Here is a 16,826-nt window from a genome sequence, read left to right as displayed (position 1 = left end):
TTTCTTATTCAATCCTACCCCCAAACCAACAGTCACTAACAATGCACTGCTTAAGATGTTAAATAAATATTCTCTTAGCACTATTTCCATTCTATTTCTCAATCCATTTAAGTTGATGCAGCTGTATCTGTGACTTCTAAAAGGAAAAAGTTTACATCCAAGACATAAGGATTTTTTTAAAACGCTGACAGAAATATAAACTCTTCCAAAACAAGATAGGCATTCACAAAACATATTCACTTTATTTTCACCAAAGAATGAAAAGCTAATGCTGTACAGTTTACACTTTCTCTATATTTAAACTCATGATTTAAAATTTAAATCTTAGCCCTAAATGCCTCTTTAATATTAAGTATTCCAACATTTCCCCCTCCTGTTATTGCGCTATGATTACTATTGTGACAAATACTGCTATCTACAGACAACGTTCTGGGGTTTTCCTTTTCTTATATCCCTATGAATTTCAACCGACAAAAAGTGCTTTCCAGTTTGTCTGCAACCAGCTGACATTCCCTATTTTTAAAAAAAAATTGTTTCTTAGTAAACAATGCTAAGAAGCTGCACTTATATGTTATTTAAAAAACAAACCTTAAAAATACACGGCAACACCCGTGCAAATAATTCCAGCCCCCTTCTCAAAACTGGATTTTTTTTTTTTTTTTTTTTTTTTAAGAAAACCTGGACAGCTCTTGGAGTAGTCTGCTTAACCCTTCCAGGTAATGCCTCATTCTGGAGGAACCACCAAGTACGAGGAAGTACAAGTCGCCCCCTCCACCGGGTGGAGGGGACCCCAGCGGGGCCGGATACTCGCCTGACTTTTCCACCAGCTCCCGGACATCCTTTTTCTCGGGCAGCCCTGAATATCCCAGCCCCCGGCACTCCAGAATGGTCTTCAGCTTCTTGAAGCTCAGCGCCACCGGATCCACCAGTTGGGTGGCAAAGATGCCAGTTTCATACCACACAATGGCCTCAAAAAACCTGGCCAGGACGAACAGGACCAGAAAATAGAGGAGCAGGAAGAAGAGCTTCAGCCACATCTTCCCCTGCGTCTTCTCTCTTCTCAGAGAGCTCGGAAGACGAAAAAGAGGGGCGCAGAGCGGGGGAGTGTGTGCTCACGCCCGCCGGGGCGCTGGCACTGTCCCAGCGTGGTCCGGCCTCGCCGCCCTCACTGTCGCGCCATCGCCGGCCGGGGGGCTGGGGGTTTGGCTATTTGTGCAAGGGTGAGGAAAGGACGAGGAGGGGCCCGGGCGCAGAGCCTCGCGCGGGGCCTTCCAGTCAGGAGACGAGAAAAATAAAGGGAAAAAAACTAAAAAAAACCCATCAGTCAAACACCGACAGGAGCGGGGGCGGGGGGAGCGCCGGCGGGGAGGAACAAAACGAGGGACGTTACCCAGGCGGGGGGCACTGACCGAGGTGGCGGGTCGGCCTTCCGGCACCGTAATCTCAAGAGGGAGGGAGGAGGCCCCCCAAAATCATTCAGATCCACAAAGGAAGCGGGGTCCTGGCGGGAGGCCGGGGCCGGTGGGGCGGCGAGCCCGGGAGGCGGTTGGGGCCGGTCAGGAGGGCGCGGCGCTCGGCCCGGCCAGGCCCCGGGCCCAGCGCGGGGAGGAGCGGCCGCCGCAGCGCCGCGCCCGGCGCCCAGGCCCCAGGCCCCGCGGGCCGCCCAGGCTCCGCAAGAGGCGCGGCAGGCACGGCGACAGCGGCTCCAGGTTCTCTCAGGCCGGCGGGCGGCGCCTTTCAGGCGGGCGGGCACCGCGGCCCGGCCCGGGAGGGGGCGTCGCGGTCTTTGCAGAGAGAAATAGGGCGCGCGGGCCGACGGTCCTGAAGAAGAAAAGCAAAAATGGGCCCGAGACGGCTCCCTGGGCGGCCCCGAGGCGGTTTCCTAGCCACGGAACGTCCGCCCCGCTCAGATGGGCGGCGCGGGTCGCGGCCGCCGTCCCCGACGCCCCGGCCACCTCGCGAGGCCGCGTCAGTCGCCTCGGCAGCAGAGGATCAGCTGGGGGCCCCTGCCCGGGCCGAGACATAACAACTGACGTCGGCGGCGGGGCGGGGCCTCGGGCGGGGCCGGGGCGGGGCCAAGATGGAGCGCTCGCCCCGGCAGCTTAGGGGAGAAGTGGGTGCGGAGGGGAAAGGAGGCGGCTAAGCCAGGGGGCTGGAAAGCAGTGCGTGGCCCCAACCTTGGCTGGGCTTCGGAACAGCTCCCAAAGTTGCCTCTCCAGTGTCTTCTCCGCTCTCTTTCCTTTTGCCCTGAAGATGTTTAGTATATGATTTTGGCTAAGGGTTGGACTTTGGACTCTGTCACTTTCTGTTTATTTTTCTACAAATAGGGCAGTTAATGATCCCCTTAAAATCGGTAAAACTAGATGAGTACCTTTATGCTAGGTTCTGGTGAATTGGAAAAATTTGGGAACTGTTGTTTGAGGGGTAGAAAACAATGATTTTCCGTTTCTCGGTGAGAATGTAGTTTGTGCACAACGTGTATTGGAGGAGGTTTGGCCGAAACGGAGAGTTAGAATTAGGCCCACTTGTCCCGCCTGCTATAATTTTTCCTCCCCCTCTTCAGTGTTAGGGGTGTTAAAAGCCAGGTATTGGGGCGGTGAGTTTCCAGGACAAAGGTTGCTATGTCCCTGTACAAAGTTTACATGTCTTTTCTTTTGTTACCCTCCCTGAGTGTGGCCACTGCCAGCACAGGAACATACATAAAGTGAGTAATGTGGGTGACTATGCACTATCCAGTTCTGCATTTAACCTCAGTGGAGCATACTCTTTCTGTCGAACTCTGCCAATCATGAGGGAGAAAGGGGTTGCATAATTAAACTGTGGAGGCTGGCTTCTACCAGCTCCCTTGATGGGAAGGAAGAGACCCAGGAATTACAAGAGAAATGTTAGTCATTGTGTAAAGCTGTCAAATGTCCTGCCTGGGTTTGGGGGTGTGTGTGGGGGCGGTTAGGAAGAATGGAGGTGTGCTCCCCCATCATTGAGCAAATGGGAAATGGAAAGCAAAGAATGGACCATGAGAATGTAGCTTCAGAATGGCACCCCTTTAGAATAAAGCACACAAAGGCATTTCAGTGACCAGCTAGTGGAGGAGGACTTAGGAGGGGATGGGCCCAGGGAGCAGGGAGGAGAATCAAAGGAGGAGGAAGAATCAAAGTAGGAATGTGCAACCAGCTCTAGGCCTCTGATCCGGTGTCTTAACCAGCCTCAATGTGGCCTTGTTTCCATGGCTGGCAGATCAGTGTGGGAGATTGTATTAAACAGTTCATTCTAACAAGGTTGTTTCTGAAATTTCGGAATCTTTAGGCATGTCAGGGTGACCCTGTTACTGGGCAATGTTGCTGTCCAAACCTTGACATATAAGGTGAACCCTCATCTCAAAGCAATGTACTCACTAGTGAAGAGAGACTGACTCCTAACCAAATAATGTAAAGAAGGACAGGTGGGGAAATTTGGGCTGTGAACTGAGGATGGAACCATCCGGGCTAGAGTTTCAAACTGGAAAAATACCAGAGTGTGGGAGGGACTCCAAAGAAGGAATTAGAGAACTCTTTTGGCATTTCTTTTTGTTTCAACTGCCCTGATCTCAACCCGCTTGCCTTGTTCCCTCCTGGTTAAACTCTTAGAAAAGGTAACAGCACTGATCAAAAAATGCACAGGTTTGGTGAGATACATTGATACAGGCATTTACATCCTTTATCAATAGGATGTACAACTTTTCAGGAGGGCAATTTACAATAGGAGTTAGAAGGCACCCTGAATACATGCTCTTTGGCCCAGTAATCTCACTTCAGGGAAGTTATCCTAAGGAAATAATTGGACATGTACACAGAGATGTGTGTGCAGAGTTTTGCTGTTGCTGTAGAAGAATAATAATAGAACAAAAAAATAGAAAGAAATAATAGAAAAAAATTATTGATTGTTAATAATAGAAAAAAAGAGAAAGAACAAGCAACCCAAATATCTACTGACAGAAGATTAGTCAAATACATTAATCTAAATGGTGAGCTACTAGGCAGCTACTAAAAGAACCATATAGACAAATGGCTGTAGACATGAACCTATGCACAAAATAGAGTGTTTGGGGGAGAAAAGCAGGTTACTAAGAAGTTTGCATCATATGATCCTATTTTTTTGTGTTAGTATTAGACAAAGGTAGAGATATATACACTGAAATGTAAGCTGCGTTCATTTTTAGGTGATGGGATTTAGATAATTGAAATTTTTTAATTTTGGTGTTTTATCTCTATTTCATTATTTTTTTCTGAAATAATCACGCATTGTTTTTATAACTTTAAGATATGTTTTGAAAAATAAAACAACCACTAGAACTGCTTCCTTGGTCTGGAGATTTGCAGCAGGGATTCATCCTCTGAGACTCCAAGGGAGGGTGGTCTGTCCTTCCATGAGGGTGATTTCAGTTTCCACAATGCCTAACTGGGCAGACTAATTATAATTTCTGTTCAAAGACCAGTCTGACAAAAGGATGTTTGAATTATTCATTGGTTTTCATAATCTGTTTCTCTAACAGCCAGACTATTAACCTGAGTTCTTGATTTTGCATCTCAGATTCTGTTTGTGGAATGACTTAAATACTTATCATTTGATATTGTGGCAAGAGCATGGGAACCATCATTAGTGGGCCTGGTCCAGTGTTGCCTAGTATCTACTAGCTATATCACCTTGTTAGAAAGTCACAAGATCTGTCTAAACTTCATTTTTATCATCTGTAAAATAGGATGGTATATTTACCCCGTAAAGCAGTTGTAAGGATTAAATGAGGCAGTGGATGTAAACAGTACTTTGAAACAGACATACTGCTCGTATGTATGTAGGTAGGTATTTTGCATTCATTCCTTTATTCAAGCAGTATTTATGAGCAAGTCAGTGAGCTTTGTTAACTGAGACATGTGCATGGATGAAGTCAAACAGGACCTTGTTGCCAAGGTTATTTGAAGTCTAGTAGGGGTAGCTTTCCAAAATTGAATATTTTTTAAAAATTAAAAAAAAGGGGCACCTGGGTGGCTCAGTCGGTTAAGCGTCTGCCTTCAGCTCAAGTCATGATCCCTGGTTCCTGGGATCAAGCCTGGCGTCGGGCTCCTTGCTCCGCGGAGATCCTGCTTCTCCTTCTCCCACTGCTGTTCTCTCTGCTCATGCGCACGCTCTCTCTGTCAAATAAATAAATAAATGAAATCTAAAAAAATAATTTAAAAATTTAAAAAAAATGTAGGCCTCTTGTAGACCTAATAGCAGAAATACAAGAAAAATACAGATACAAATTCTCTAAAGCAATATAAAGTGCAGACTCTATTGAGAGGTACAAATGAAAATACAGAAAAAAAAAAAAAACAGAAGCTAGTTCCTGGCTTTAAAGGTTTCAATTCAATATATATCATAATTTGTTTTCTTTTATAACTTTCATTTATTTTTTAAAATTTTGTATTTGAGGGGCACCTGGGTGGCTCAGTCAGTTAAGCATCTGCCTTTGGCTCAGGTCATGATCCCAGAGTCCTGGGATCGAGCCCTGCATTGGGCTCCTGGCTCAGCAGGGAGTCGGCTTCTCCCTCTGCCCCTCACCCCGCTTGTGCTCTCTCTCTCTCAAATAAATAAATAAAATCTTAAAAAAATAATTTAAAAAATTTTTGTATTTGAGTATAGTTGACACATAATGTTACATTAGGTTCAGGCATTCAACATAGTAATTCAGCTTCTCTATACGTTCTGCTATGCTCACCACAAGTGTAGCTACCGTCTGTCACCATACAACACTATTATAATATCATTGACTATATTCCCCATGCTGTGCCTTTTATTCTTGTGACTTCATTCCATAACTGGAAAGGCTGCTTGGATTTAATTTAAAATGAAGAATTGATTTTAGAGAAAAGAAAATCAAAGTCTTTGGCTGAGCTGGATGAAATATGGTTATTTTATTTAGGATCCAAAGAGTTGTCTCTTTTAATTTTATTCATTTTTTAAAATTTTTTATTGTTATGTTAATCACCATACATTACATCATTAGTTCTTGATGTAGTGTTCCATGATTCATTGTCTGTGCATAACATCACGTGCTCCACGCAGAATGTGCCCTCTTTAATACACATCACCAGGCTAACCCATCCCCCTACCTGCCTCCCCTCTAGAACCCTCAGTTTGTTTTTCAGAGTCCATCATCTCTCATGGTTCGTCTCCCCCTCCGACTTACTCCCCTTCATTCTTCCCCTCCTGCTATCTTCTTTTTCTTTTTTCTTAACATATGTTGCATTATTTGTTTCAGGACTACAGATCTGTGATTCAACAGTCTTGCATAATTCACAGCACTCACCATAGCACATACCCTACCCAATGTCTATCACCTAGCCACCCCATCCCTCCCACCCCCCACCACTCCAGCAACCCTCAGTTTGTTTCCTGCGATGAAGAATTCCTCATCTCAGTGAGATCATATGATACACGTCTTTCTCTGATTGACTTATTTCACTCAGCATAACACCCTCCAGTTCCATCCACGTCGTTGCAAATAGTAAGATCTCATTCCTTTTGATGGCTGCATAATATTCCCTTGTGTATATATACCACTTCTTCTTTATCCATTCATCTGTCGATGGATATCTTGGCTCTTTCCACAGTTTGGCTATTGTGGGCATTGCTGCTATAAACATTGGGGTGCACGTACCCCTTCGGATCCCTACATTTTTATCTTTGTGGTAAATACCCGGTAGTGCAATTGCTGGATCTTATGGTAGCTCTATTTTCAACTGTTTGAGGAACCTCCATACTGTTTTCCAGAGTGGTTGCACCAGCTTGCATTCCCACCAAAAGTGTAGGAGGGTTCCCCTTTCTCCGCATCACCACCAACATCTGTCATTTCCTGACTTGTTCATTTTAGCCATTCTGACTGGTGTGAGGTGGTATTTCATTGAGGTTTTGATTTGGATTTCCCTGATGCTGAGCAATGTTGAGCACTTTTTCATGTGTCTGTTGGCCATTTGGATGTCTTCTTTGGAAAAATGTCTGTTCATGTCTTCTGCCCATTTCTTTTTTTTTTTCAAGGAAAGCCTTTTATTTTTTTACACTTTATTTATTTGAGAGAGAGAGACAGAGATATTGAGAGAGAGAGCACAAGTGAGGAGGAGAGGGAGAAGCAGGCTCCCCACAGAGCAGGGAGCCCGATGCGGGACTCGATCCCAGGACCCTGGGATCATGACCTGAGCCGAAGGCAGACGCTTAACTGACTGAGCCATCCAGGCGCCCCTTCTGCCCATTTCTTGATTGGATTATTTGTTCTTTGGGTGTTGAGTTTGATAAATTCTTTATAGATTTTGAATACTAGCCCTTTATCTGATATGTCATTTGCAAATATTTTCTCCCATTCTGTTGGTTGTCTTTTGGTTTTCTGGACTGTTTCTTTTGCTGTGCAAAAGCTTTTTATTTTGATGAAATCCCAATAGTTCATTTTTGCCCTTGCTTCCCTTGCCTTTGGCGATGTTTCTAGGAAGAAGTTGCTGTGGCTGAGGTCGAAGAGGTTGCTGCCTGTGTTCTCCTTTAGGATGTTGATGGACTCCTGTCTCACGTTTAGGTCTTTTAACCATTTGGAGTCTATTTTTGTGTGTGGTGTAAGGAAATGGTCCAGTTTCAGTCTTCTGCATGTGGATGTCCAATTTTCCCAACACCATTTGTTGAAGAGACTGTCATTTTTCCATCGGACATTCTTTCCTGCTTTGTCAAAGATGAGTTGACCATAGAGTTGAGGGTCCATTTCTGGGCTCTCGATTCTGTTCCACTGATCTATGTATCTGTTTTTGTGCCAGTACCATACTGTCTTGATGATGACAGCTTTGTAATAGAGCTGGAAGTCTGGAATTGTGATGCCACCAGCTTTGCTTTTCTTTTTCAAGATTACTCTGGCTATTCGGGGTCTCTTCTGGTTCCATACAAATTTTAGGATTATCTGTTCCATTTCTTTGAAAAAAGTGGATGGTATTTTGATGGGGATTGCATTGAATGTGTAGATTGCTCTAGGTAGCATTGACATCTTCACAATGTTTGTTTTTCCAATCCATGAGCATGGAACGTTTTTCCATTTCTTTGTGTCTTCTTCAATTTCTTTCATGAGTATTTTATAGTTTTCTGAGTACAGATCCCTTGCCTCTTTGGTTAGATTTATTCCTAGGTATCTTATGGTTTTGGGTGCAATTGTAAATGGGATTGACTGCTTGATTTGTCTCTCTTCTGTCTTGTTGTTGGTGTATAGGAATGCCACTGATTTCTGTGCACTGATTTTATATCCTGCCACTTTACTGAATTCCTGTATGAGTTCTAGCAGTTTTGGGGTGGAGTTTTTTGGGTTTTCCACATAAGGTATCATATCATCTGCAAAGAGTGGGAGTTTTACTTCCTCCTTGCTGATTTGGATGCCTTTGATTTCTTTTTGTTGTTTGATTGCTGTGGCTAGGACTTCTAATACTATGTTGAATAGCAGTGGTGATAATGGACATCCCTGCCGCATTCCTGACCTTAGGGGAAAAGCTCTCAGCTTTTCCCCATTGAGAATGATATTTGCTGTAGGTTTTTCATAGATGGGTTTTATGATATTGAGGTTTAGTACCCTCTATCTCTATACTTGGAAGAGTTTTGATCGAGAAAGGATGCTGTACTTTGTCAAATGCTTTTTCTGCATCTATTGAGAAGATCATATGATTCTTGTTCTTTCTTTTGTTAATATATTGTATCACGTTGATTGATTTGCAGATGTTGAACGAACCTTGCAGCCCAGGGATAAATCCCACTTGGTCGTGGTGAATAATCCTTTTAACGTACTGTTGGATCCTATTGGCTAGTATTTTGGTGAGAATTTTGGCAACCATGTTCATCAAGGATATTGGTCCGTAATTCTCCTTTTTGATGGGGTCTTTGGTTTTGGGATCAAGGTAATGGTGGCCTCATAAAATGAGTTTGGAAGTTTTCCTTCCATTTCTAGTGTTTGGAACAGTTTCAGGAGAATAGGTATTAATTCTTCTTTAAATGTTTGGTAGAATTCCCCTGGGAAGCAATCTGGCCCTGGGCTTTTGTTTTTTGGGAGCTTTTTGATGACTGCTTCAATTTCCTTAGTGGTTATAGATCTGTTCAGGTTTTCTATTTCTTCCTGGTTCAATTTTGGTAGTTGATACATCTCTAGGAATGCACCCATTTCTTCCAGGTTATCTAATTTGCTGGCATGGAGTTGCTCATAATATGTTCTTATAATTGTTTGTATTTCTTTGGTGTTGGTTGTGATCCCTCCTCTTTCATGCATGATTTTGTTGATTTGGGTCATTTCTCTTTTCTTTTTGATAAGTCTGGCCAGGGGTTTATCAATCTTGTTAATTCTTTCAAAGAACCAGCTCCTAGTTTCCTTGATCTGTTCTACTGTTCTTTTGGTTTCTAGTTCATTGATTTCTGCTCTGATCTTTATCATTTCTCTTTCCCTGCTGGGTTTAGGCTTTATTTGCTGTTCTTTCTCCAGCTCCTTTAGGTGTAGGGTTAGGTTGTGTATTTGAGACCTTTCTTGTTTCTTGAGAAAGGCTTGTATTGCTATATACCTTCCTGTCAGGACTGCCTTTGCTGTATCCCAAAGATTTTGAACAGTTGTGTTTTCATTTTCATTGGTTTCCATGAATTTTTTTAATTCTTCTTTAATTTCCTGGTTGACCCATTCATTCTTTAGTAGGATGCTCTTTAGCCTCCATGTATTTGAGTTCTTTCCGACTTTCCTCTTGTGACTGAGTTCTAGTTTCAAAGCATTGTGGTCTGAAAACATGCAGGGAATAATCCCAATCTTTTGGTATTGGTTGAGTCCTGATTTGTGACCTAAGATGTGATCAATTCTGGAGAATGTTCCGTGGGCACTAGAGAAGAATGTGTATTCCGTTGCTTTGGGATGGAATGTTCTCAATATGTCTGTGAAGTCCATTTGGTCCAGTGTGTCATTTAAAGTCTTTATTTCCTTGTTGATCTTTTGCTTAGATGATCTGTCCATTTCAGTCAGGGGGGTGTTAAAGTCCCCCACTACTATTGTATTGTTGTCAATGTGTTTCTTCGCTTTTGTTATTAATTGCCTTCTATAATTGGCTGCTCCCATGTTAGGGGCATAGATATTTACAATTGTTAGATCTTCTTGTGGATAGACCCTTTAAGTAGGATATAGTGTCCTACCTCATCTCTTATTACAGTCTTTGTTTTAAAATCCAAATTGTTGATATAAGGATTGCCCCCCCCCAGCTTTCTTTTGGTGTCCATTAGCATGGTAAATGGTTTTCCACCCCCTCACTTTCAATGTGGGGGTGTCTTTGGGTCTAAAATGAGTCTCTTGCAGACGGCATATCGATGGGTCTTGTTTTTTTATCCAATCTGATAGCCTGTGTCTTTTGATTGGGGCATTTAGCCCATTTACATTCAGGGTAAGTAGTGAAAGGTATGAATTTAGTGCCATTGTATTGCCTGTAAGGTGACTGTTACTGTATATTGTCTCTGTTCCTTTCTGATCTATGCTGCTTTTAGGCTCTCTCTTTGCTTAGATGACCCCTTTCAATATTTTTTGGAGGGCTGGTTTCGTGTTTGCAAATTCCTTTAGTTTTTGTTTGTCCTGGAAGCTTTTTATCTCTCCTTCAATTTTCAATGAGAGCCTAGCTGGATATAATATTCTTGGCTGCATATTTTTCTCGTTTAGTGCTCTGAAGATATCATGCCAGTCCTTTCTGGCCTGCCAGGTCTCTGTGGATAGGTCTGTTGCCAATCTAATATTTCTACCATTGTAGTTTACATATCTCTTCTCCCGAGCTGCTTTCAGGATTTTCTCTTTGTCTCTGAGACTCATAAGTTTTACTATTAGATGTCGGGGTGTTGACCTATTTTTACTGATTTTGAGAGGGGTTCTCTGTGCCTCCTGGATTTTGATGCCTGTTTCCTTCCCCACATTAGGGAAGTTCTCTGCTATAATTTGCTCCAATATACCTTCTGCCCCTCTCTCTCTTTCTTCTTCTTCTGGGATCCCAATTATTCTAATGTTGTTTCATCTTATCGTATTGCTTATCTCTCGAATTCTGCCCTCGTGATCCTGTAGTTGTTTCTCTTTTTCTCAGCCTCTTTATTTTCCATCATTTGGTCTTCTATATCGCTGATTCTCTCTTCTGCCTCATTTATCCTAGCAGTTAGTGCCCCCATTTTTTATTGCACCTCATTAATAGCCTTTTTGATTTCGACTTGGTTAGATTTTAGTTCTTTTATTTCTCCAGAAAGGGTTTCTCTAATAACTTCCACGCTTTTTTCAAGCCCAGCTAGTATATTTAAAGTCATGATTCTGAACTCTAGGTCCGACATCGTACTAATGTCCGTATTGAGTAGGTCCCTGGCTAACGGTACTATCTCTTGTTCTTTTTGCTGAGGTGATTTTTTTCGTCTTGTCATTTTGTCCAGAGGAAAATAGATGAATGAGAGAACAAAATGCTAACAGGTTAACAATGTCCCCAGCAATTATACTCTATACAAATCATAAAAAAACCTGAAATCAGGGGAAAAGAAAGGGAAAGAAAGAAAAAAGAAAGAGAAAAGAAAGAAAAAAAACAAAAAGAAAAAGATAAAAACAAAAACAGAACAATACAAAAAAACAGAATATGATCAAATATGATCAGGCTAGTGCATAGATCAGTTCCACACACTAGATTTTGCGCGTATTTTGGTCTGTTAGAAAAAGTGCCTCCTAAAATTTTAAAGGAAGAAAGACTTATCTATGTACAAAATAAGGGTTGATACAATGAAAGGATGGAAGATGACTGTAAAGATGAAAATTATAAAAGATTTTATAAAAGGAATTGTTAAGATAAGAAGTTGTTTGAAAAAAGAAAGAGGAAGATTTAAAAAAAAGGGAGAGAATGTGATCAGGCAGGAGACTAGAACAAAGCTGTACACCAGTGATTTAGGGTGTATTTTGATCTGTTAGAAGAAACTGTATCTCAAAATTTTAAAGAGAGAACAACTTATATATATATATATGTGTGTGTGTGTGTATATATATATACATATATATATATATGCCAAAAATAAGGGTAACTACTATGAAGGGATAAAATATGACTCTAAAAATGAAAAATAAAAAGTTTGTTTTTTTTTTAAAAAGGGATTGATAAGATGTTGGTTGAAGAAGGGAAAAAGAAAAATTTAAAAAACAGTTAAAAAAATTAACTTTGAAAAACTAATGAATCATGGTAAAAAAAAAAGCCATGAATTCTATGTGCAGTATTCCCCTAGTGCTGGAGTTCTCCCATTCTTCTTGATCGGTAAACTTGGTCTTGGTTTGCTGGCTGTTCGTGCTGATCTTCTGGGGGAGGGGCCTGTTGCCGTGGTTCCCAAATATCTTTGCCAGAGGCGGAATTGCCCCACCCTTGTCGGTCGGGCTAAGCAAGCTGCTTGGGTTTGCTCTCAGGAGCTTTTGTTCCCTGCAAGCTCTGGTACAGCTTTGGAGGACCAGGGTGAAAATGGTGACCTCCCAATCTCCACTCGGAGGAGCTGAGAACTCGGGGCCCCGCTCCTCAGTGTGCCCCCAGAGAAAAGCAGTCACTCCTGTCTCCCTGGTCTCCAGCCGCACTGCGTGCTCACCCGGCCTGTGACCGAGCGTTTCTATCTCTGGCACTCGACCCCGTGTGGAGTCTCCAAACCCAGCAGATCCCTGCAGTGCGCTCTCGCACCGCTCTTCTCGGGGGAGGGAGGGGAGTCTCCCTGGATCTGCCGCTTGTTGGGTCCCTGCTGGAGGAGGAATGGCCCGACTGGGCCGCAGAGCAGTTTATGGCAACCCCGAGCTGAGAGCCCGCGCCTTGGCTCTGTCTCTGCAGCTGGCTTCCCCGCTCCAATACCTGGGAGCTCTGCCGCACTCAGGCACCCCTAGTCTTTCTGTGACCCCGAGGGTCCTGAGACCACACTGTCTGGCGAGGGTTCTACCCCCTGCTTAGCCACTGGAGCGACGTCCCTCAGCGGAGCCGGCTTCTAAAAGTTCCGATTTTGTGCTCCACAGCTCTATCACTTGCCAGAAGCGGCCCACGGAGGCCCCCTCCCCCGCCGTCTATCCTCCCGAATACCGCCTCGGATTCACCTCTCCACACGTCCTAACTTCCAGTAAGGGGTCGCTTCTTTGTTCAGAGAGTTGTTGCTACTCTCTTCTTCGGTCTCCTGTTGAGTTCGTAGGTGTTCAGAATGGTTTGATCCCTATTCAGCTGAATTCCTGAGACCAGAAGAAATCCAGGTCTCCTACTCCTCCACCATCTTGCTCCGCCTCCTCTTTTAATTTTACTTTTATCAAAGTATTACCTATACATAGTTTAAAAAGTCAAATAACAACAACAAAAAAGTCAAATAACACTTCAAGGCTTCATCCAAATTGGAATACTTTTGAAAGTGAAAGGGACAATGGTAATAAAATTATGCCAGACTAACGAGAATAAACTGGGACTATTCCAACAAACCCTGTTTATGAAAAACACATCCTCTGCTTATCCTTACCTACTCCAAAACTACCATTTCTCAGAGAAAACTGCCTTCAATTCTTTGAAGCATTTTTCTCATGTTTTCTTTATAAATCCCAAATTAGAGGTTTCTACTACGTTTCTTGGTCTTTTCATTTGATACATTATCTATTGATTTCTTACTACAGAAAATGAGGAATGATTTCTTTTATGCCCTCCACTCACACACCATTTCCCTCCCTCATTCCCAAAGTGATTATATTCTATATTCATTTTTATATTAATGGGACCACATAAATCTTGTTGATGGCTGAACCACATCATTTACATTTCCTTTCTTGTGCAATTGTTCATTTTCCCTGGAGTTAATAATTAACTCGGATTTTGGTTTGTTCTATCTTTGATGGCCCTGTCTATTTATTCATCCTCAAATTCTCTGTCTGAACTATAAAACTACTCAAATGATTAATGTATCATTTCCATATTTTATTGGAAATAAATCCTCTGTCCAGGTCCTCCTGCTCCAGACTAGACTGGCTCCTGTCCAGACTACATTGCAGCTTCATCCCAGGACTTCCCTTTCACAACCCTTCTATGTTGGATTCTGTTTTCTTGATCCCATGGTTGCATGTTTGTTCTTTCACTTCCTTGTTTGCTTGGAACACATCTCATCCTGCAGTGACATATTAAAAAGTGGACATTGAGAATAACTTCGGAGACCTTACACATCTAAAAATCCCTTTGCTCTATCCTCATTCTTTTCTTTTTTCAAACTTAGAGAAGACTTGCAAAAATATTAACAAAACCTCCTTTATACCCTTCACCAATTCACCAATTAATGTTTTTGCCATGTTTGCTCTCTATATTGTATATACATTTATTTTTCTTGAGCCATTTAAGAGTTAGTTGCAGTTACCCTTCATGTTTAAATGATAGTTTGGCCAAGTATAGAATTCTAAATTGGAAATCCCTTCCCCTCAGAATTTTGAAGGCATTGACCCATTACCTTCTGGCTTCTGTTGTGACTTGTTTTTTTCTGTCTGTAAGCTCTCACCTTTTCTTTTCATCTTTGGTATTCTGAACTTTTATGACAATGTGCCTGAGTGCAAGTCTCCTTTCCTTCATTGTGTTGAGTGCTCAGTGGGGCCTTTTAATACGGCAACTTGTTATCTTCAGTTCTGGGAGATTCTTTGATAATTTCCTTTGTCCATTTCTCACTTTTCTGGAACTCCTATTAATGAGATGTTGAAACTCCTACATTGATCCTATAATTTTATTCTCTTCTTTCTCTAGTTTTTCTCTTTGCCTTTCCAGCTTTGCCTTTTGTTCTACTTTCTGGGAGTTTTTTTCAACTTCATTTTTCACCCCTTCTACTGAATTCTTAATTTTGTCTATCCTGTTTTTAATTTTCAAAAGTTCTTTCTTGTGACAGGGATGTGCCTTTTCTGTAACACTCTGTTCTTTTTTTTTAAATGCATGCAATACATTCACATATCTCTCTGAAGATATTAATTAATAGTAATTTTCCCCCTAAGTTTTCTTTTGCTTTTTGCATTGCCTCTTAGACCTGGGTTCATTTTCAATCTGTTTATTTTGGACTTAGTCTTTCGCCTTAGAGGCTATCTTTAATTACTTGGTGATCCCTGGCTCTCTCCTTGTTCATAGGTTCATAAATGGGAGGTACTGAAAAGTTCTCTGAGAGTGAGTGGGGCTCGCTCAAGGGTAAATGGTAAAGATACAGCCATTTCACTAGGAGGATCTATAAGTTTTTCTCCTCAGCTGTTCGCTTTCTTCAGAGAGGAATCCTGCCTGGAAAATTCAGGTATGATTATCAACATCCTGGGCCTGAGTGGGAGGAGGCTGGGAATATCAAGTCTCAGCCATTAGAGTTCCTCATCTCCCTCACATGACCATGCCAGGAATCTCTAAGTCCAGAACCGATCTGTTCATTTCAGAGGACAAACCTCCCATCGTCCTCTAGGGTCAGAGAGGGGCAAGTGCTTGGCTGTACAGGGTCAAACTGTACCTTATGAAATTTTTCACAAATCCTCCAGTTTTCAGCCCCACCCACCACCTTGGGCTTCCAAAGTGTCATGCTTCCAATTTCTGAACCTTTCCTTGGTTCAGATTCTGTGGATTCTGTGGCACCAACTGTTTAGTGTAGTAGAGGTAGTGACACAGGTCTCCTACACCATGGCCTCTGACCAGCAGTCTAGACAGAGAACAGCTTTTCGCCTTTCTTGCAGTTAGATTGGGTCAGTGACTGAATTGAGAGCAGGGGAGGCAAGTAGGGATGTATACCTCTTTCAAGCCTGGCCCTCATAAACAGCCGTCAGCCCTCTCCAGATTAGGTAGCCAGGGAGAGAGGTGACCGAGAGAACGGCCCTGAGACCTTTGTACTGTAGTAGGCTCTGAGGCCCCTCGGATTTGTTCTTATCTTCAGTTTCTATTTTTTATCTATACATCTCTAAATGAGACACGATCCATTCCCCTGAGCCAGAGGAGCAAGAGAGAGGCTTGCAAGAATCTCAGAATTGTAGACAAGGAGCGTAGGAAAAGGGATGCCAACATTTACCAATTTACCTTCTGGTGAGGACAAGGAGAGTGGCCTATGAAAAGGAAATAACCCCATTTTCTTTGCTTAGATCTCTAACCCCATTATGAAGAACACATTTTGGTTAAAAAAAGGGGGGGGGAGAGTGGTAAAAATGGCCAGCAATGGTTTAAAAAAAAGGCTAGAAATCTAAGTCCTACGTAGGCAGGTTAGGTGTTTATCATCTTCTGTCTGATTGATACACCCCGCTACGCACAGATTCGAGGCAGGTAAAGGAATCATTTTAAGTCTGTCTCCAGCATATAAACATATTTGATATTTCCCATTTCAGCACATAAATGTTAATTTCATTCATAACTACTAATAAAATGATGATATGGGTAGCCCTTGACTTAGATCAGCTCACCCTTCAGATATATCTTCTGGGATATCTTTGCCCTGTTACGAGATGATGCCAAGCAGTGCATACATAACACCTGCTGAAGCTACTGTCCCCTGGCCCTTCCCCCTCTCTGTCCATAGCAAACAATTGTCAAACAACCAACCAAAGATAACTGAAATGATCTATTTCTTTATTGCCAGTCCAATTGATTCACATTTTGAAAACTTACTATTGGACAGTGTACAATTATGTACTTTCTGGCTGATTTGTTTATGGCATTTATGTTCATTAAAAGAGAAGCGTTAACATTAAGGTTTTAGGCATGTAGCTACTACACTATTTCCATGAGAAAAGCAGTTTCCCAAATGCCTTCGCCAGGAGCATCCCCTGCTGTGACTGT

General features: G+C 42.5%; 1 protein-coding gene across 3 annotated transcripts in view; it reads right to left on the bottom strand.

The window, feature by feature from the left end:
- RNF103 (ring finger protein 103) overlaps positions 1 to 1,591 on the bottom strand; it is a 113,599-nt gene extending 112,008 nt beyond the window's left edge. For all 3 annotated transcript variants that reach the window (XM_028122332.2, XM_028122329.2, XM_028122330.2), the window contains exon 1: positions 812 to 1,591. In XM_028122332.2, coding sequence (XP_027978133.1) covers positions 812 to 1,037 — 226 coding nt within the window. In that variant the 5' untranslated portion in view covers positions 1,038 to 1,591. The remainder of the gene's footprint in view (positions 1 to 811) is intronic.
- Between the last annotated feature and the right edge of the window lie 15,235 nt (positions 1,592 to 16,826).

The sequence above is a fragment of the Eumetopias jubatus genome, unplaced genomic scaffold, assembly GCF_037043125.1.
Source record: "Eumetopias jubatus isolate StellerSeaLion01/CBP00866 unplaced genomic scaffold, mEumJub1_p1.0 scaffold_9, whole genome shotgun sequence".
Lineage (NCBI taxonomy): Eukaryota > Metazoa > Chordata > Mammalia > Carnivora > Otariidae > Eumetopias > Eumetopias jubatus.
Note: the sequence above shows the minus strand (reverse complement) of the source record. Positions and strands in the feature narration are given on the sequence as shown.